At 32.5% G+C, this 21831-nt stretch overlaps 1 protein-coding gene across 5 annotated transcripts in view; it reads left to right on the top strand.

Annotated features, from left to right (window-relative positions):
* The window catches only part of osp (myosin phosphatase Rho interacting protein outspread), a 442634-nt gene that overhangs the window by 405584 nt on the left and 15219 nt on the right, over nucleotides 1-21831 (top strand). For all 5 annotated transcript variants that reach the window (XM_073967644.1, XM_073967645.1, XM_073967641.1 and 2 more), the window contains exons 6-9: nucleotides 5957-11046; nucleotides 14851-15006; nucleotides 15583-15722; nucleotides 20411-20560. In XM_073967644.1, the coding sequence (XP_073823745.1) occupies nucleotides 5957-11046; nucleotides 14851-15006; nucleotides 15583-15722; nucleotides 20411-20560 (5536 nt within the window). The remainder of the gene's footprint in view (nucleotides 1-5956; nucleotides 11047-14850; nucleotides 15007-15582; nucleotides 15723-20410; nucleotides 20561-21831) is intronic.

Here is a 21831-nt window from a genome sequence, read left to right as displayed (position 1 = left end):
AATATTCAATATATAATATGTAATGTAATAAAAAATAAAAAAATATATATAAAATAAAAGTTTTTTCAAAATAGAGCTGACGATTGATTTTTGGGTATAACAAGTTTTTTGTTGAAGAAGTTATTGAAAAATAACTTCGGTGGAGAATATCCACAAACAAAAAACAAGGGAACTGATGAGATTCTGTGGGAGAATCGAAACTATAGTATTCCCTGCCTTACCCCTTGGCGAACAATGCCAAATCTTTTCCACTTATAAACTAGTTGTTTTAATATATTAAAACAACAACAATGGGATTAAGCCAGACTATTTTGAAAAAACAAAATTGCAAACGCTATCCCAATAAAAACGCCACAATGTTTCTATAAAATAAAAGTATAAAATAACACTATACAATATAAATCATAAAATATTTTATATATTTCATGTTTAATATATTTTTTATTTCATAATTTTTATATTTAGTATTTTATTTTTCATATTATATATTTTATATAATACAAAAGAATTAAAATATAAAATAAAGGTATAAAATATAAATCATAAAATATGTTATATATATTTTATGTTCTATAAATTTTTTATAGTCTTTATTTCATATTTTTTATATTTTATACTTCATATTTTATATTATATATTTTTTATTTATTTTTGTTTTATTTTTTATTATATTTAAATATTTTATATTTTGTATAGGCCGATATAGTACATATTCGAACCAAATCGGTTTTGACCACTTTCATTTTATATTTAAATTTTTTCATCTTTGTGTTTATTTCAGCTTGAGTCCATATTTTGTTGTAATTCAATTGTTTGAATAACAACAAAATATTTTAAAGTGGATATGAAATTGATTAGTTGCGGGCGAAGGGTAGGGAATACTATAGTTTCAGTTGACACCAAACAACTTCATCAGTTCCTTTTTTCGCCGACTCTGTATCGATAAACAGGTCAATTTAAATTTTTTTTTTAATATTTTTTTATTTTTGTTTCTTTTTTTTATATTTTATTCTTTATTACAATTATTATTTCATATATTACAATTTATATTTAAATTTTATATTTTGTATTTTATATTTTACTCATTTTGAAAAAGGTATATAGTTTCAAGTTATATACTATATAAAAGTATACAATAACGCTATACAATATAAATCATAAAATATTTTATATATTTTTTATTTCATATTTTATACTTTTATATTATGTATTTTATATTATATAATTATATCATATATTTTATACAACACAAAAAAATTAAAATATAAAATAAAAGTATAAGATAATAATAATAATATAATAATAATAATTGTTCCACAAAGATCCCAGGCGGGACAGGGGAGACTTCTCTCATATCAATGAGTGCACCCCCATCCATATTAGTTCAATGATATGGGACCTACTGTTTATTGCCGAGTCCGAACGGCGTGTCTAAGACACCACTTGTAGAGAAGTTGTACAAGCCTGAAATACTCAGAAAATGTCGCCAACATTACTGAGGGGTATTTTGCCACCGTTGAAAAGTGTTTGATGTTGACTGGCCGGGGAATCGAACCCACGACCTTTAGTGTGCAAGGCGGGTGTGCATACCATTGCACCACGGTGGCACCCCAATGCCAATGAAATAATTTCATTAAATTAGGCGTTCTTAGATCGAGATCCCACTACAGCAATTTAATAAAATTACTTTAGTAAGGAACTCGATCTAAGAACGCCTTATTTAATTGAAATCGCTCTGGTGTGCATGGGACTAAAATGTAAAAAAAAAATTACTTTTCGTATTAGGCGAACGAGTGAGCTAGAATTCTGAGCAGAAAATTGGGACACGGGCGGAGGGCATGATAGTTGTACAGTATAGTCTCGATAATCCGGACACCAGATGTTTGGGCGATGTCCGGATTATCGAATTGTCCGGATTACCGAGTAGTCACAAAAACACATAATTTGTAAGTTAAAATCATTAATATCGGACGCTTACTAGATAATAACCTGACATCTTAGGTAAACGAATTCATATTAAGCAAATATCACGGGTTGCGACCGCTTTAAGCAGCTATCCTGGCTACCAATTTTACTTCATTATTTTACTCATCCAGCGTAATTTAGGTGACATTTTCAATAAAACTTGTCTATAATAGGTGTATATTTTATCGTAGTTTTTTGAGGATATAAACTTTTTATACCCCATGTACATATAATGATTTTCAGTGTCCAAGGGCCAAGAGACTCTTACGACTTGAGATATAACTTTAAAATTAAAATTTTAGCCATTCCTATGAACATCAGCAACTGGATTTATCTCGTCGTTGAAACCAAAAAAGGGTATTGTTTATTATATATGTTACAGCCTTGGAATAAGACAATGGAATTGAAATCTATTGGTGGTATAATTACAAGAACACAATACAACGATCCGTAGTTGCCTGTGAGTTTGTACACCAAGGATTGAAAATAAAAGGGCCCATACGTTTTTTGAATAATTTATTGAAATTTTTGTACAAGAAGTACGATACTCCAACTAATTTTTTTCGTTACTAAAAAAACGGTAAAATAAAATTGCTTATAATTTCGATATTAATTAATGATATTTTTGAGTAAGTTAGCCACAAAAAAGGGGTCGTTAAGTTCTGCCCATTGCAAGAGTACTGCCAAATTTTATTTAAACTTTTCGTTCATCATTTTGACTTTTAATTTTACCGATATTTGTCGGTAACTCAAAAAATTACATAGAGAATCTAAAAAAATCTAAACCTTAAAACTAATAAATAATCCTTTAGAGGAAAGGAACACCCAACATCGTTTTTTAAGGGAACTAGGCTACTCAACACTAGGTTTAAAATAATGTTGCTTATCGGCATCCATCGATGGTTGAAGGGTAGAAAATTATTCGACAGATTCAAATAGTTAAATCCATATTGACTGTATAACTGAGTCAAGAGTGGCTAGCCAGAAAGACGAGATGTGGACCGAAAAATTTCAAAAACTTAATTTTTCTTATTTATACACCAATTGCTATTGCTAAAAACGAAAATGTCAATGAAATAAATAAAAATCTAATGCTCAAGATAGGAAAACATATTGATGTCCGGATTATCGAGGTACGAAAAATATCTCCGGAACTGTTTAGCCTCTACCTTTCCCGTATTTAACCTTCTGTAGACGACATTGAAATAGTAACCTTTCGTCATTTGTGAAAGGTTGAACTCCTATTTGACTGATCTTACCACCTTTTTATGCGAATAGTATGCAAATATCCGTCACTAAATCTACGGCCATTATGTTCGGCACATGAACTACATAGTTGAGAACTGTGAATGTCATGAATTCCTACAACTAGGGGTCAAATTCTACAGCATGTTCACGTCGTCCGCGCATTTCACAGTTATCTGCGGCAAAATCAAGTCCCTTGCCGGCAGCACGTAGTCTGCAGATAAAGAAACCTTGTTGAACACATATAACGCGATAGGTCGACTTGTGGTAAGCTATGCGGCGCCAGTGTGGTCCGTGAATATAAGAGCAACGCGATGGAAAAACTTTCAAACTTTCAGACTGCCGCCGTGAGAACTGTAACAGTGTGACTCCTCATGTTTTCAGTGGACAGCAACACAATGGCATAGTCTCATTGCAGTACTTGCTCGCATGTTACCATGAGAGCTCTCCTAATAACCATATTGTGGAGATGCTATAAACTAGTATCATGTGAATGCGGTCCTCTGGGCGATCCCCCATCTATCGCAGCTGAGGAATGTCAGTTGCAGCCGGCTAAATTCCTATAAGGCAAGAATTGATGACACCGTGCAAAACATCTGCCCCGTATGCTGTACATGCCTACATGGCCCACTGAACCTCTTCAACTTCCCTGCCAAACTTACTCCACTAACTCCAGCAGCTTTGTGGTTAGAACTCATCGAAGCAGTCACTTTCCTAGACCTGGAGATAGAGCAGCATTCCTATATACAAAGTTATATCTAAGGTCTGGGAGAATACAAATGCAATTACAAAATTAGATCAGATGGTACTTCTCAAAGTTCTTTGGTCAACAATTTTTAGGCCTTCTGGCCATCATTTCAGAATACTACTATCTATGAATCATGTAAAGTTCCATATAGACGAAATAATATCTCTTATGATTGCATACTGCAGCTTTAATATGTTGTACCACGAACAAAAAACCATAGTCTGACAATGCAGGGTTATAGAATACCAGAAAGGAGGAGATACTTGTCTCGGCGTTTGTCGCTATCGCATGCACATTTGCTGTTATGGCCCCCCAAAGATTAGAATTGATTTACTGCCTCAAACTCGTATCTCAATAAATGCGTCTCATACTTAAACTTAAACTTAGCGTATTATTCCTACTAATACGGATAGATCTACTTAATTCCCTAATAATTGTCTTTCACACTTTTACCCAACAACCGATGTATCAAAAGATAAATCGTTTTTTGTCTCTCCTGAAAAGTTGTATTTTTTAAGATACGAGGTTGAGGAAGTAAGGCATCGATATATTTTATTCCTTATATTTTATATATTACATTTTATATTTTGTATTTTATATTTTATTCATTTTAAAAAAGCTATGTACGAGGGCGGTTCGGAAACTTCTTAGCCTATCAATGAAAGAGAATAGTTAGTTTTTCAAAAATATTTTTATTTTCCAATATAATCTCCTGAAACTTCAATACACTTAGTCCAACGCTTTTCTAGCAATTCCATCCCTTGATTAAAATAGTTTTCCTCAAGGTCTTCAAAATAGTGGTTTACAACTGTAATTGCATCTTCATTTGAGGTAAAACGCTTGCCAGCAAGGAATTTTTTTAGGTTTGGGAACAAGTAAAAGTCACTGGGAGCTAAATCAGGAGAATAAGGTGGGTGGTCAAGCAACTCGTACTTTAATTCCTTGATTTTAGCCATTGTTAAAACACTCTTGTGCGCTGGTGCGTTGTCTTGATGAAAAATTATTTTTTTGTGTTGTAAGCCAGGACGTTTTTCTCGAATTTGTACATTTAATTGATCCAAAAGGTTGCAATAGTACTCTGAATTTATTGTTTTACCCTTTTGCAGATAGTCAATCAACAAAATACCTTTGAAGTCCCAAAAAACCGTTGCCATAACCTTACCAGCCGATTGAATTGTTTTTGCCTTCTTTGGGGCACTTCCTCCAGCTTCAGTCCATTGTTTGGATTGTTCTTTTGTCTCTGGAGTATAGTGGTGGATCCATGTCTCATCAACAGTTATGAAACGACGCTTAAAATCCATTTTATTTCGCTTAAAACGATCCAAACAAGCTTGAGAAATGTTCATTCTTATGCGTTTTCGTTTCGACTGTTAACAAATGCGGCACCCATCTTGCAGAAAGCTTTTTCATCTGTAGTTCTTCATGCAAAATTAAATGGACTCGATCATCTGAGATGCCCATGATATTAGCAATTTCACGCACTTTTATTCGTCGATCATTTAATACCATATCGTGCAGTTTGGCTACAATTTCTGTTGTTGTTGCTGTTTTTGGACGTCCACTACGTGGTTCATCTTCAATGCTTGTACGACCACGTTTAAATTCAGCAACCCAATTTTTTACTGTTGCATATGAAGGAGCACTTTCACCTAACACATTCACCATATCATTATGAATTTCTTGTCCCGATAAACCTTTTTTATGTAAATATTTAATGACAGCACGCATTTCCATTGTAAAAAAATTGCGGATGCGTCTTTTTTGAACACCTGTTTCTATATGAAGGAGTTGCCAGATCGAAACAAAATTTAACATGTGTTCATAACGGAGATGGAAATTTCCAAAACACTTAACTTTTTTCTGTTTATACCGCGCTTTTTGTGCTAGGCTAAGAAGTTTCCGAACTGCCCTCGTAGTTCCAAGTTTTAAGCTTCACTATTTCTACAAATTGTTTACAAAAATTTTCTAATTTTCTTCTATTCTTTTTTTTATTTACAGTTTCACCACCCTGCCTCCTTATCGAAGATATAAGACGTGATGAGAAAACCATTAAGGATTTGGCCAATACAATAACCAATCTAAGTCAACAGCAAAAGAATCGTTGGACAGCAACGGCAGTCAATAATGTCCTCAATTCGCATTTGCATCAAAACAACAACAACAATAACAACAAATTGGATGATAAAAATTCACGTGATGAACCCGATTTCTATAGGCCAACAACGATAAACAGCAACAAACAAAATGCTGGCTCTACTGTTGCTGGTAGTGATACAGCAAATCATTTGAGACCAAAATCCTTACCATTGGCTGCCAATTCTACACCCGCCATAGTATCGGCAATTGTTAAGAAAATACCACCAGTATTGGCAACGACAACAACAACTACAACGGCAAACAACAAATCTAGTCTACGCTATCATCAACATCATCAGCAACAGCAGCAGCTGCAGCACCAAACCTACCAAAGCCGCAAACAACAAAAACAAGCCTTGGAAAGGGGTGATCCCGATGGTGGCTGCAATTTAGATGATCTTTCATCCAACTATTTGTCGAAAACAGTAGAATTGCGTGTGAATCCAGGGCCGCCATCGCAACCACATACTGGAGGATCTTCTTCTTCCTCATCGTCCTCAGCTGTGGCAACAACGAACACAACACCCAACAACTGCAACACACCCTCAGCATTGACCGAATCACTGAATGCCAAGAAAGGTTGGCTAATGAAACAAGATAATCGTACCGGTGACTGGACTAAGCATTGGTTCACATTAAGTGGTGCTGCTTTGTTCTATTATCGTGATCCTGTTTCAGAGGAGCGTGGTGTCTTAGATGGTGTACTGGATGTTAATAGTCTTACAAATGTGGCTGAAGTTAATGCCAATAGAAATAATGCTTTTCAGTTAACAACATGGGATAAGCGGCGCCTAATATTGGCTAGTCTCTCACCAAATTCTCGCAATAGTTGGATAGCAATTCTGAGAAATGCTGCAGGCTTGCCCAATCAGCAAAATATGGCAACCAGCAACAACAACAATAACTCCAGCAGCAACATCAATGTGTCTGGTGGTGGCGGTGGTTCAGTTACACAGTGCAGTGGTGGCATGACGGCCATGAAGCTTTCAAGCAGCTCATTGGCAACCCAGTCAGTAACTTTGGCGCCCAACGAAAAATCGGCCACGGAGCTTATTATCAAAGATAACACCAGCGATGATATGAAAAGTGAAATTGAAAAGGATTTCATAAAGGCCCAGCGGATAATGCAAAACTACGCCTCGGAATCAACCAATAGCAGACTTAAGAAATTAACCAACGAAACTAGTCCCAAGGTGATTATCACCAATGTCAGTAGTGGTTCATCCAAGTCGTCAACCCAAATTAGTCCCCAAACTCCAATGACACCAAAGACTGCTTTGCATTTTTCTTCAGATGAAGAATATCGTACCGCTTCGGAGGGTGGTAGGCGGGATAGTATTGGTGATTGGGGTTCCCCATTGTCACCTTCCCCGCCCAGTACCCTTAACATGATGAGAGCCAAAGATAGAATGCGTTCGCGGACCACAACACCATGCCCACGGATGCATAAACGTAGTCGTTCTTCACCACCCTCTTCTAGACGCAGCACTGTGGACAGTGTGGGTTCCGATGATATGCCCGTCATACACACCGTCCACGAAGAAATCAATTTAAATGTGGACAAGGAATTGCAGTTCCGACTTAGTGTGGTGGAAAAAGAACGTGATCTGTTACGCGATGAAGCCAAAGAACGTGAAGCTCGTATGTCCGAGTTACTCAACACCTTAGAGCGTACAGAGCAGGAGCTAAATCAGAGGATACAGGAAATGGAAGAGGTGCGAGAGTGCTTAACCACCCAGCTAGAGGATGCCAAGAGAAATGCCTCGGAGATCATTGAAAGGCTAACCGATGAATTGGAAGAGGGGCAAAGGAAAATCAAAGATCTTGAGGATCGCCTGGCTAGAGGCATAGAAGAAAATGAAAATCTCTACAAAAGGCTGCGCGAAATGGAAAGTTGTAGTCCGGCAAGTTTCATTAATCTCCAGAGAAGTAAAATGAAGCGCATGGATTCGCTAAGTGATCTCACCCACATCAATGACATTGATCCATATGGTTTGGAGCGGGATTCGCTGGCCGAAGAATACAATGAGCTAAAGGGTCGTTTTGAAAAGGCGGTAAATGAGATACGAGCCATGAAACGGGAGCTTAAGGAATCACAAAATCAATACGATTCGTTGGAGATCTCATATGCTTCCCTCAAGCAGGATATGGAGCGAAAGGACATTGAAGATCAGTCCCAGCTACAAATGATGGCGGATCGTATACAAGATCTTACACTGAAATACAGCTCCTCAGAGAGGCAAGTGAGAACGTTGAAACAAAAATTAGCCAAGTCCGAACGTAGAAGATCCCTGTCGCTGAAGGGTAAGGAACAGTTAACGGTTAGCAAGGAACTGGAAATGAAGCTCAACGATTTGGAAACCAAAATGGATGAATTGGAAAAGACCCACCATTTGGATATAAAACAACCCATTGTGGAAAATGCGGCGCCGGTGGTGCGCGTGGCTGGAAAGAAATCTTCACGTCGCCGTTCCTTGGAATCCTCTGCCTCAGATTCGTTGCAATTTTTGGTACGTGTCAATGATTTGGAGAAGCGGTGTGAAGGTGTCAACAACAGTTCTCGTAGCTCTTCATGTACCCCCACACCCAACTCCAATACACCCACTTTAGATTCGCCACCATCACGTTCCTCACCAGCAGCTGGTAATCTACGGCTATCGGAACATTTGCTTGAACGCCTGCGCTGCTTGGAAAGTGTTTTGGTATCCAGCAAAGATCGCCTAGAACAGGGTCTAAGTCAGCTGCAAAATTTACGTTCTTCACGTAATCGTCGTTCCGTTTCACCCATCACCGATCGTAAAGATTCGTATCGTTTTGTCGAGAGATGTCTGCAGGAAGTTGTAAAACTGATTAGAGAGTCAACTGAGACCTGTGTGCTGCAAGGCTCTCAGACAGATGTGGCCCAACCTTCTGTGTATTTGTTACCCGATTCTAGTCCCGTTAAAAAAGCTTTAACCCAATTAGAGTCACAGCTGCGTTCCAAATTGGCGGAATTGCTAAAGCAGCGACGCATGCTTCGCGAACGCAATGAACTCACCAAGCGTAAAGACTTGGAATTGCTGGCTGAAAGAATTGCATTTGAAAGTGTTTGTTTTGGCAAGCTAAGAGATTCTGTGGAGCGTGCTGAAAATCCTGAATTGTTTAGTGAACGTCAGACCCGTGCCGAAGTGGCGGAGACATCACATTTAATGTCCCTACTCAAGGCCAAATTGCAGGGCAAGTGTACAGTGAAAACTAGTGGAAGTTTGGACATTTTGGCAGGGGTTTTGGCCCGCAGATTACTACTCTCCAGCTATCAAAAAACCCATGGTCCCTCAGCGACGCAAAACGTTAAATTATCCATGGAACCGGTAGATCAAAATATGCTTGATGATCTTATGCGCCAGCAGAGTGAAATCAATGTCATTGCCAAGCGTTACAAGAATAATGCCATGGAAAATTTGGCCACCAGCTTGGCGGCGGAAACCCTAAGCTACATTTCCACCAATGATTTGGTGCAAGGAGCTGTCCAGGAGGCTTGGCGTCAGGCCCAAGAAACAGTCAATGCTGAGCTGGTGCAATCGGAAATTGCCCACATTATGATGCGCAATGCTGAGCGTCTAGAGAATTCCCTTGCACCCTCTTTTGGCTACTCCTTAACATCTGAGGAGCGTTTATCCTTTGAGAAATTTGCCGATGCCGTGCATGATGTTCTACGCAAAGAAATGGAATTGGCTGTCACCCAATTGACGCAATGCTATGAAGAGACTATGCAACAAATGAAGCGGGGACAATGGCGCATGCATTTGCAGCATGAACACAAAACGAGTGAGGGACGTCATTTGCTGTCAGAATTTGCCGATATTGTGGCCCACAAGGCCTTAATAGATGCTCGCATTGATGTTCTGCGCGGTGAATATGCCAGTCAATCTCAATGCTCCTCCTCCTCCTCCACGACAAAATTAGATGAAGAAAAAGAAGTGAAAAAGCTGGGCATAACAGCCTTACAAAAATACGAAAATCTCTTCGAGGAACTCTCTTCCGATCTGCAAATCAACAATCCCGATGATATTCTTCTTGAAGCCGATTTCGAATTCATGTACAAACAACATGCAGTGGATTTCCTTAGTGACCGTCAAGTCTTGTGTGACATTTCAACCTTCCTCAGCCAACTGGAAGATTCCCTCATCGCCCTACAGTGTGAAGCCACCACCTCTACCAATGAACACATACCACGCACCGAAATCTCCATTGAATCCCTACAAGATGTCTGTCACAAATGCTGTGAGCTACGCAAACGAGCCGATCAACTGCTGCAAGAAGTTCATCGCAAATTAAATGATTCATGTCAGCATTGCCTGCAGGTGCGCGAAAAACTGCACAGTCTCAAGGAACAACATGAAAGTGAAATTCTTCGGCTGCAACAGTCACACGCCAAAGATTTATCTGCACTCATGCAACAAGTCGAACATCAACGTTCAACCATACGCTGCCTAGAGGCTGAAAAGAATGCCATTAACCAAGATTTGAATAAAAGCGAAGAGCTAATGGAGGAGCGTGAACGTGAGCTGCAGTCGGTAACACAACTGTTGCATACCAAAGAGGATGCTTTGCAAGCCACCCAAGGTGAACAGCGTGAATTATTGAAACGCCTCGAAGCGGAAGAAGAAAAAGTGCGTTCATATCAGGAGGAGAGCGATGCTCTAACCATGAAATGTGCCCGACAAGACGATGAGTATGTAATGCTGTTGCAGGAACGCGACTATTTGCAATCGGAGCTAACCAAAGAACAAGAACGTAACAAACGTTTGGAAAAACGTGTGGAATTGCTGGAAATGGAACATGGCAAACAAATGGAATGCTTGCAGCAGGCATATCGTGATCAAATGCTAACACATTGTCCAGATTTTGCAAATGTCATCGATGAGGAAAGTTTCCGTCAACGTTATCAGAGCGAAATTGAACAGTTGAGGGTAAGTTTGTTGAATCAAAATTGTGGACATTAAATTTCAGGAGTGGAATAATACATACAAATATACACACTTGGTTAGGAGAAAATAATTGGCATATGGAATATCTTATACATTAGTTTTATAGATAAAGGACTGTAGATAGAAGATCTTGGAAAACTCGTTTATATAGAATACCCTTCACAAGAAAATATAAAATAAAAAATATAAAATAAAAATATTAATTATAAAATATAAAATAGAAAATATAAAACATGAAATATAAAATATAAAATATAATATATTAAATATAGAATATAAAATATAAAGCATACAATATCAAATATAAATATATATATAATATAAATAGAATATAAAAAAGATATAAAATATATATTTTATAAATATAAAATACAAAATATAAATATAAAATACAAAATATAAAATATAAAACATAAAATATAAAATATAAAATATAAAATATAAAATATAAAATATAAAATATAAAATATAAAATATAAAATATAAAATATAAAATATAAAATATAAAATATAAAATATAAAATATAAAATATAAAATATAAAATATAAAATATAAAATATAAAATATAAAATATAAAATATAAAATATAAAATATAAAATATAAAATATAAAATATAAAATATAAAATATAAAATATAAAATATAAAATATAAAATATAAAATATAAAATATAAAATATAAAATATAAAATATAAAATATAAAATATAAAATATAAAATATAAAATATAAAATATAAAATATAAAATATAAAATATAAAATATAAAATATAAAATATAAAATATAAAATATAAAATATAAAATATAAAATATAAAATATAAAATATAAAATATAAAATATAAAATATAAAATATAAAATATAAAATATAAAATATAAAATATAAAATATAAAATATAAAATATAAAATATAAAATATAAAATATAAAATATAAAATATAAAATATAAAATATAAAATATAAAATATAAAATATAAAATATAAAATATAAAATATAAAATATAAAATATAAAATATAAAATATAAAATATAAAATATAAAATATAAAATATAAAATATAAAATATAAAATATAAAATATAAAATATAAAATATAAAATATAAAATATAAAATATAAAATATAAAATATAAAATATAAAATATAAAATATAAAATATAAAATATAAAATATAAAATATAAAATATAAAATATAAAATATAAAATATAAAATATAAAATATAAAATATAAAATATAAAATATAAAATATAAAATATAAAATATAAAATATAAAATATAAAATATAAAATATAAAATATAAAATATAAAATATAAAATATAAAATATAAAATATAAAATATAAAATATAAAATATAAAATATAAAATATAAAATATAAAATATAAAATATAAAATATAAAATATAAAATATAAAATATAAAATATAAAATATAAAATATAAAATATAAAATATAAAATATAAAATATAAAATATAAAATATAAAATATAAAATATAAAATATAAAATATAAAATATAAAATATAAAATATAAAATATAAAATATAAAATATAAAATATAAAATATAAAATATAAAATATAAAATATAAAATATAAAATATAAAATATAAAATATAAAATATAAAATATAAAATATAAAATATAAAATATAAAATATAAAATATAAAATATAAAATATAAAATATAAAATATAAAATATAAAATATAAAATATAAAATATAAAATATAAAATATAAAATATAAAATATAAAATATAAAATATAAAATATAAAATATAAAATATAAAATATAAAATATAAAATATAAAATATAAAATATAAAATATAAAATATAAAATATAAAATATAAAATATAAAATATAAAATATAAAATATAAAATATAAAATATAAAATATAAAATATAAAATATAAAATATAAAATATAAAATATAAAATATAAAATATAAAATATAAAATATAAAATATAAAATATAAAATATAAAATATAAAATATAAAATATAAAATATAAAATATAAAATATAAAATATAAAATATAAAATATAAAATATAAAATATAAAATATAAAATATAAAATATAAAATATAAAATATAAAATATAAAATATAAAATATAAAATAGAAAAAATATAAAATATAAAATATAATAATATTAATATAAAAATTCGCAGACCTTCTTCAGACAGGAGACCCTTTAGATTGAAGATGTGGATCAGTATGTCCTATCTTCGAAGCAAACAGCATATATTTGCATGAAGTGCAATATTTAAACCAAATCAGTTGATACGGACGGACAGTGCTAAATCGACACCAAATTGTCTGAAACTAATTTCATACAAATATACTTGAGGCACATTTTTGATCGTTTCAAAGTGTGGATACATACCTTCGTTTAACACGCTTTAACGTGGCATTTTCCACGTTGGGCGCCATTTTTTACCTATAAGGAAGATTATGTATATACGAAATAAAAATATAATTTAATTGGGCGACATAATAATTTCGGAAATTAAGCAAGAATTACCTTCGGTATTTCCCATGTTTGGCGCCATTATTTACCTATGAAGGATATTAGGTATATAGGAAATTCGTCAAAACTTAACTCCATTCCATCTTATGTTGACGTTGGGCGGCATAGTAATTTCGAAAATTAAACAAGAATTTCCCACTTTAGTATTTCCCACGTCCCATTACGACCTATAAATGTAAAAGATACCCAATTTGAGTTTGAAAAAAATTTTGCCATGGGCAAGTGCGATTTAATTCAAAATATAAGCCAACGCTGGGCGCCATTGTCAGCACCACATATTCCACCTCTTTATCTCAATCCTGTGATTTAATGCAAAATATAAGCTAACGTTGGGCGCCATTGTCAGCACCACAAGTTCACCTCTTTGTCTTAATCCAAAAGTTTGACACTTCATTAGGACCGATTTAAATTAAATAATATTTTAATATTTTCGATAATAGTAATTTTAGAAATCAAATCATAATTACCTTTACTATTTGCACGTTGGGCGTCAATAATTTTAGAAATCAAAGACGCTAGGCGACATTTTACATAAATCTCAGTCATTTCAGTTGTTCCATTGCATTTTCAAAACAGTAATTCTTTAATGAACTATGAAGATCAGCAGTTCTGATCAATATTATTTATGTATTTTCCACGTTGGGCGCCAGTTTATAAATAAAAAACTAATAAGACATATAGGTTATAAAATTCGGATGTCAATCCCCTCTTAAATGAGATACTCTACTTTTAATTAGAAATGCTGACGTTGGGCGACAGTGGCAGCGCCACAAATTCCAAGTTCTTTTACCTCAATAACGAAGTATGATACTTCATTAAGGCCGAATGAAATCAGATATTTCCATATTTTCGGTATTAGTACTTTTAGAAATCAAATACGTTGTGCGCAATTTTACTACCTTCTATGAACATGACATAACTCCCTTCTGTGTATATGTTGACGTTGGGCGCCTGAGGATTCACATAAATCTCTTGAAATTTTCAGTTGTTCCATTGCGATTTATATCCAATACAGTCTATCTTTAATACACCACACTCTGCATAGCCTTGAAAGAAGCCTTCAATGATCAGCAATTCTGATCAATAATTTTTATGTATTCCATAATTTGTGAATTATTTTCTAGAAACATGACATTTAACACATTCCATGAATTTGATACACTCATTATTTATAATTCATATTCATTGGATTTTTTTCTGTTGTTACTCATTCCTTTGTTCTTCTTCACTGCTCATTCTTGGCTTTTGTGTTTTATTTTGCAGACACTCTGTGAAAAGGGTTTGTCAGCCAGTGAAAAGGGTTTGTCAGCCATGGAATCGTCACATCGGCGTACTATTAATGATTTGGAAGAAAAGCATAAACAAGAAATTGAACGTTTGCTAATCGAAAAGGAAACAGCCTTGGCCGAAGAGACTCAGGTAAGATTACATTATGCACACTAAGCAGAGCTTTGGTTGGTCTGTCCGTTCTTGTCTCATCCACCCGCTTACATGGCTCAGCAATATTGTCCCCATCTAAAAGAAGGGCGAGGAGAGGACCCACAAACAACAACAACGAAGTTATAATTTGTGATCATCATAGACGACTGGCCATACTACACAAGACTTCCATCCAATGGACAAACTGCAAACGAAAAAAATAGCAGCGAACAGTTGCTTGTGGCTGAACCCTATGCCACCACATATGAGGCATAAGTATAACAACCATGTCATATATAATTATGAGGCTGAAAATCATCTACTCAGACACTGTTGTTTTCATTTGGCAACTCCTTATTTTCAGATGTTTTGGTTGTCTTGCTTGCTGTTGCTGGGATAGTTGCCGCTTGAAAGATTCACAAAGCAGCGAATTGTTATGGACAGACAGACACACCAGCTAAGCACCAACCAACAGCAGCAGTTGAAACCTTGATGTTTTCCTCTTTCTCACCTCTCTTATGTTTGCCTTGATGTTATGTCTTATGAGTTCTTTCTGTTTTGTTTCTTCACCTTTAGGCAACATTAGCTGCTCTTGATGCAATGCGTAAAGCACACCAAAGTGAGGTGCAACGTGAAGTTTCACGCTTTAAACAGGAATTCCTTAAGCAGTTCCAACAAAAAGGCGAACGTACTTTGGATTCTACCAAGGCGAAGGAGTATGTAGTATTATTATTACGTTACATGTTTTCTTTGTACTTACTTTAGCTAACCTAACCTAACTTTACCTTATCATATATACTCTACTCGGCTACTAACCATCATACCGCACACACTCACTTGCATACCACATAGCTAGCTCAGCTAAGTCAACAACAACAGTGAGAACATCATACGTAACTTAAGTTATTTTTCCATAATTCCTTGGCGTCTGATTTACCTGAAACCTTTCTGCAAAAAAATCAAAAGTTCTTTTCCAAAGGCAGAATATGATGATGACGCAAATTCAATATGAGCGATTTTGTGGAAAATGGAAATTTAAGAAAATTTTATAGGCCACTGTGTCCTTTGAAAATTTATCTATATATGTTATAACTTAAGTCATTTTTCCGTAATTCATTGGCGTCTGATTTACCTGAAACCTTCCTGCAAAAAAATTAAAAGTTCTTTTCCAAAGGAAGAATATGATGATGACGCAAACTCAATATGAGCGATTTTGTGGAAAATGGAAATTTAAGAAAATTTTATACAGGATACAGTGCCATCCTATGTAAAATTTTATAGACCACTGTGTCCCATGAAAAACTGTTCTATAAAAATTTTTAGGCCAGTGTGTTTTCTATACAATTGTATAGGCCACTGAGGCCTATGAAAAATTATATGTAAAATTTTAAAGTCCACTGTGGTCTATGAAACTGTTTCTATAAAAATGTATAGGCCACTGTGGCCTATGAAAAATTTTCTATAAAATTTTATAGGCCATTGTGGCCTATGAAAAATTTTCTATAAATTTTTATAGGCCACTGTGGCCTATGAAAAATTTTCTATAAATTTTTATAGGCCACTGTGGCCTATGAAAATTGTTCTATAAAATTTTATAGGCCACTGTGGCCTATGAAGAATTTTCTATAAATTTTTATAGGCCACTGTGGCCTATGAAGAATTTTCTATAAATTTTTATAGGCCACTGTGGCCTATGAAAATTTTTCTATAAATTTTTATAGGCCACTGTGGCCTATGAAAAATTTTCTATAAATTTTTATAGGCCACTGTGGCCTATGAAAATTTTCTTTTACATTTTTATAGGCCACTGTGGCCTATGAAAAATTTTCTATAAAATTTTTATAGGCCACTGTGGCCTATGAAAATTTTTCTATAAATTTGTATAGGCCACTGTGGCCCATGAAAACTTTTCTACAAAATTTTAATTGGCCTTGAAACATTTTTCTATAAAATTTTATAGGCCACTGTGGCCTATGAAAAATTTTCTATAAAATTTTATGGGCCACTGTGACCTATGAAAAATTTTCTATAAAATTTTATGGGCCACTGTGGCCTATGAAAAATTTTCTATAAAATTTTATGGGCCACTGTGGCCTATGAAAAATTTTCTAGAAAATTTTATAGGCCACTGTGGCCTATGAAAAATTTTCTATAATATTTTATAGGCCACTGTGGCCTATGAAACATTTTTTATAAATTTTTATAGGCCACTGTGGCCTATGAAACATTTTCTATAAATTTTCATAGGCCACTGTGCCCTATGAAAAATTTTCTATAAATTTTTATAGGCCACTGTGGCCTATGAAAAATTTTCTATAAATTTTTATAGGCCACTGTGGCTATGAAAAATTGTCTATAAATTTTTATAGGCCACTGTGGCTATGAAAAATTTTCTATAAATTTTTATAGGCCACTGTGGCCTATGAAAAATTTTCTATAAATTTTTATAGGCCACTGTGGCCTATGAAAAATTTTCTATAAATTTTTATAGGCCACTGTGGCCTATGAAACATTTTCTATAAATTTTCATAGGCCACTGTGCCCTATGAAAAATTTTCTATAAATTTTTATAGGCCACTGTGGCCTATGAAAAATGTTCTATAAATTTTTATAGGCTAATGTGGCCTATGAAAAATTTTCTATAAATTTTTATATGCCACTGTGGCCTATGAAAAATTTTCTATAAAATTTATAGGCCACTGTGGCCTATGAAAAATTTTCTATAAATTTTTATAGACCACTGTGGTCTATGAAAAATTTTCTATAAATTTTTATAGGCCACTGTGGTCTATGAAAAATTTTCTATAAATTTTTATAGGCCACTGTGGCCTATGAAAAATTGTCTATAAATTTTTATAGGCCGCTGTGGCCTATGAAAATTGTTCTATAAAATTGTATATGCCTATGAAACATTTTCTATAAAATTTTATAGGACATTTATTTATTTATAGATTTATAAATTCTATAAATATTTATAGGCCACAGTGGCCTATGAAAAATTTTCTTTAAATTTTTTATGCCACTGTGGCCTATGAAAAATTTTCTATAAATTTTTATAGGCCACTGTGGCCTATGAAAAATTTTCTATAAATTTTTATAGGCCACTGTGGCCTATGAAAAATTTTCTATAAATTTTTATAGGCCACTGTGGCCTATGAAACATTTTCTATAAAATTGTATGGGCCACTGTAGCCTATGAAAGTTTTTCTATAAAATTTTGTAGGCCACTGTGGCCTATGAAAATGTTTCTATAAATTTTTAGAGGCAACTGTGGCTTATAATAAAGTTTCTATAAATTTTTATAGGCCACTGTGGTCTATGAAAAATTTATAGGCCACCTGGGGCTGGATTCTTGTTCTATGAAAATTTGAAATTAAAAATATTTCCTTTATAATTTTTTTCATTTGACAGTTTTCTCCTTTATTAAAGTTTTCATTTCACATTTTCATAGAAACAGAATTGAGCCCCTGGTCTATGAAACATTTTCTATAAATTTTTAAAGGCCACTGTGGTCTACAAAAAATTTTCAATAAAATTTTATAAAAAAATTGTCTATAAAATTGCATAGGCCACTGTGGCCTATGAAAAATTTTCTATAAATTTTTATAGGCCACTGTGGCCTATGAAACATTTTCTATAAAATTGTATGGGCCACTGTAGCCTATGAAAGTTTTTCTATAAAATTTTGTAGGCCACTGTGGCCTATGAAAAATTTTCTATAAATTTTTATAGGCCACTGTGGCCTATGAAACATTTTCTATAAAATTGTATGGGCCACTGTGGCCTATGAAAGTTTTTCTATAAAATTTTGTAGGCCACTGTGGCCTATGAAAATGTTTCTATAAATTTTTAGAGGCAACTGTGGCTTATAATAAAGTTTATATAAATTTTTATAGGCCACTGTGGTCTATGAAAAATTTATAGGCCACCTGGGGCTGGATTCTTGTTCTATGAAAATTTGAAATGAAAAATATTTCCTTTATAATTTTTTTCATTTGACAGTTTTCTCCTTTATTAAAGTTTTCATTTCACATTTTCATAGAAACAGAATTGAGCCCCTGGTCTATGAAACATTTTCTATAAATTTTTAAAGGTCACTGTGGTCTACAAAAAATTTTCAATAAAATTTTATAAAAAAATTGTCTATAAAATTGCATAGGCCACTGTGGCCTATGAAAAATTTTCTATAAATTTTTATAGGCCACTGTGGCCTATGAAACATTTTCTATAAAATTGTATGGGCCACTGTAGCCTATGAAAGTTTTTCTATAAAATTTTGTAGGCCACTGTGGCCTATGAAAAATTTTCTATAAATTTTTATAGGCCACTGTGGCCTATGAAACATTTTCTATAAAATTGTATTGGCCACTGTGGCCTATGAAAGTTTTTCTATAAAATTTTGTAGGCCACTGTGGCCTATGAAAATGTTTCTATAAATTTTTAGAGGCAACTGTGGCTTATAATAAAGTTTATATAAATTTTTATAGGCCACTGTGGTCTATGAAAAATTTATAGGCCACCTGGGGCTGGATTCTTGTTCTATGAAAATTTGAAATGAAAAATATTTCCTTTATAATTTTTTTCATTTGACAGTTTTCTCCTTTATTAAAGTTTTCATTTCACATTTTCATAGAAACAGAATTGAGCCCCTGGTCTATGAAACATTTTCTATAAATTTTTAAAGGCCACTGTGGTCTACAAAAAATTTTCAATAAAATTTTATTAAAAAATTGTCTATAAAATTGCATAGGCCACTGTGGCCTATGTAAAATGTTCTATAAAATTGTATAGGCCACTGTGACCTATGAACAATTTTCTATAAAATTGTATAGGCCACTGTGGCCTTTGAAATATTTGCTATAAAATTGTGTGGGCACATAGAGGTCTATGAAAAATTGTATAGGAAATTTATTTATTTATAGATTTATAGAAAAAATTTATATAACATTTTATAGAAGCTATTTCATAGCCCACAGTGGTCTACGAAAAAAATTGTATTTTTTTAGAAGAATTTTGATAGGCCACTATGGGCTATGAAAAAATTTCTATCAAATTTTATAGAAAATTTTATCAGAAAATTTTTCATGGGCCCCAGTGGCCTATACAAAATGTGTTCATAGGTCACAGTGACCTATACAATTTTATATATTTTTTTCATTTTTCGTGAAATGGCTCATATACCATCACATCAAGGATTCCATCCACAATTATTTTCTTATTTTTTATTATGTGTAAAATTTACAATAACTATAACAACAAAAATACACACAAAAAATGATTTATAACTAATACATTAAATATTTTTTGTTGTTTTTAGTCTTACTGTTCTTATTCTGATTCTTACTCTGATTTTGTTTTTTTTTTCGTGTCTTCTTCTTCTTTGCATGCATGTCCATAATTACAGGGAAGAATTGGAGGAATTGCGTCAGGAAATTCTATCATTCTCCGAAAAGTATTCCATCAAATGTGTTGAAAATGCTGCATTGGAAGAGAAATTACGTGCTGCCAATAAAAGGTTGAAACATTACCAACAAATGCAACAATTGGAATTAAGGTAATCATCAGTTGTTGTTTTACATAAAACGAATGTTGTGTGCAGGTTAAGTATACATACATACATCGAACATCCTTGAGTTCTTTATCAAAAGCAGAACATGAACTTTCGCAGACTATAATCAAAGTTTGCTCTACTATGGCCCATTTGTTGTTCTTGTTGTTGTTGTTGAGATGATTACATGGAGTTCGCTCAATATGACTGGGAATTACAATTACAGTGCTACACTCCTTCGTTAGTCTTCTTTGTATTTCACAGCATCATGGTATCGTTACAATTGCCACAATGTAATATTTATTCAGAAGAAATCTCAGGAAGATTGAACACACTGGAATATCTCAACGAACAACAACAAATCGTGCTTACATGTCATTATAAGATGTATTCGGGATATGAAACGCATAAAAATTTAATTCAGTTCAACATTTGTCTTCATTTTTATCATTGAAATTATTGGGTACGGGTTTTGTTGAATGAGATCAACCAACCAACCAAGCCTCATGTTTCTCTATTCGCAACAAAATAATTGTGCCATGTGAGGAGATAAATTGCATTGAAACGAAAATTTACATAAATTTCTGGAAAAATAATAACAAATAAAATTTGCTTAAGGAATAATTTTAATGAAGTCTCCACGCCTACGCAAAGCTGAGTTCATGATTTTAAAAATTGATTAAAACATTTGAAACTCTAAAGAAAAATATTGGCTCCTAATTTTGTGCTTCATCCAAAAATTTTTTAAGAAATAATTTTAGAAAACATTGTGGGGCTATATACATACCATATTTCTTGCAAAAAGTATATTGAGAAAACATTTTTTATAAAGTTTTTTCCCAATCAAGTCCCAGCTTAGCGCCGAAGGGATTGACATTTGCCAAAATATGTAAAAAAAAATCTCATTTAGCACACTTGGCGCCCAACGTGGGGCTATATACCATATTTCCTGCACAAACCAATTGAGAAATAGTTTTTATGTTAAGTTTTCCCTAATAAAGTGTCTGCCTGGCGACGAATGAATTGACAGTTGCCAAAGTTTTGTAAAATATCTCATTTATCATCTACTTGGCGCCCAACGTAGGTCTATATACCATATTTCCTGCAGAAACATATTGAGAAATATTTTTTTTTTGTATGAAGGTTTCTCCTAATCAAGTCTCTGCTATAAATAAATTTTTTTGTATGGAATTTTCTCCTAATCACGTCCCTGGTAAGCGCCGAATGGATTGCCAATTGTCAAAGTTAAGTAAAAATATCTCATTTATCATCATCTA

This window comes from Musca autumnalis, unplaced genomic scaffold, assembly GCF_047663935.1.
Source record: "Musca autumnalis isolate F117 unplaced genomic scaffold, ASM4766393v1 scaffold_2, whole genome shotgun sequence".
NCBI classification, from domain to species: domain Eukaryota; kingdom Metazoa; phylum Arthropoda; class Insecta; order Diptera; family Muscidae; genus Musca; species Musca autumnalis.
This window is presented reverse-complemented; position numbering and strand designations above follow the sequence as displayed.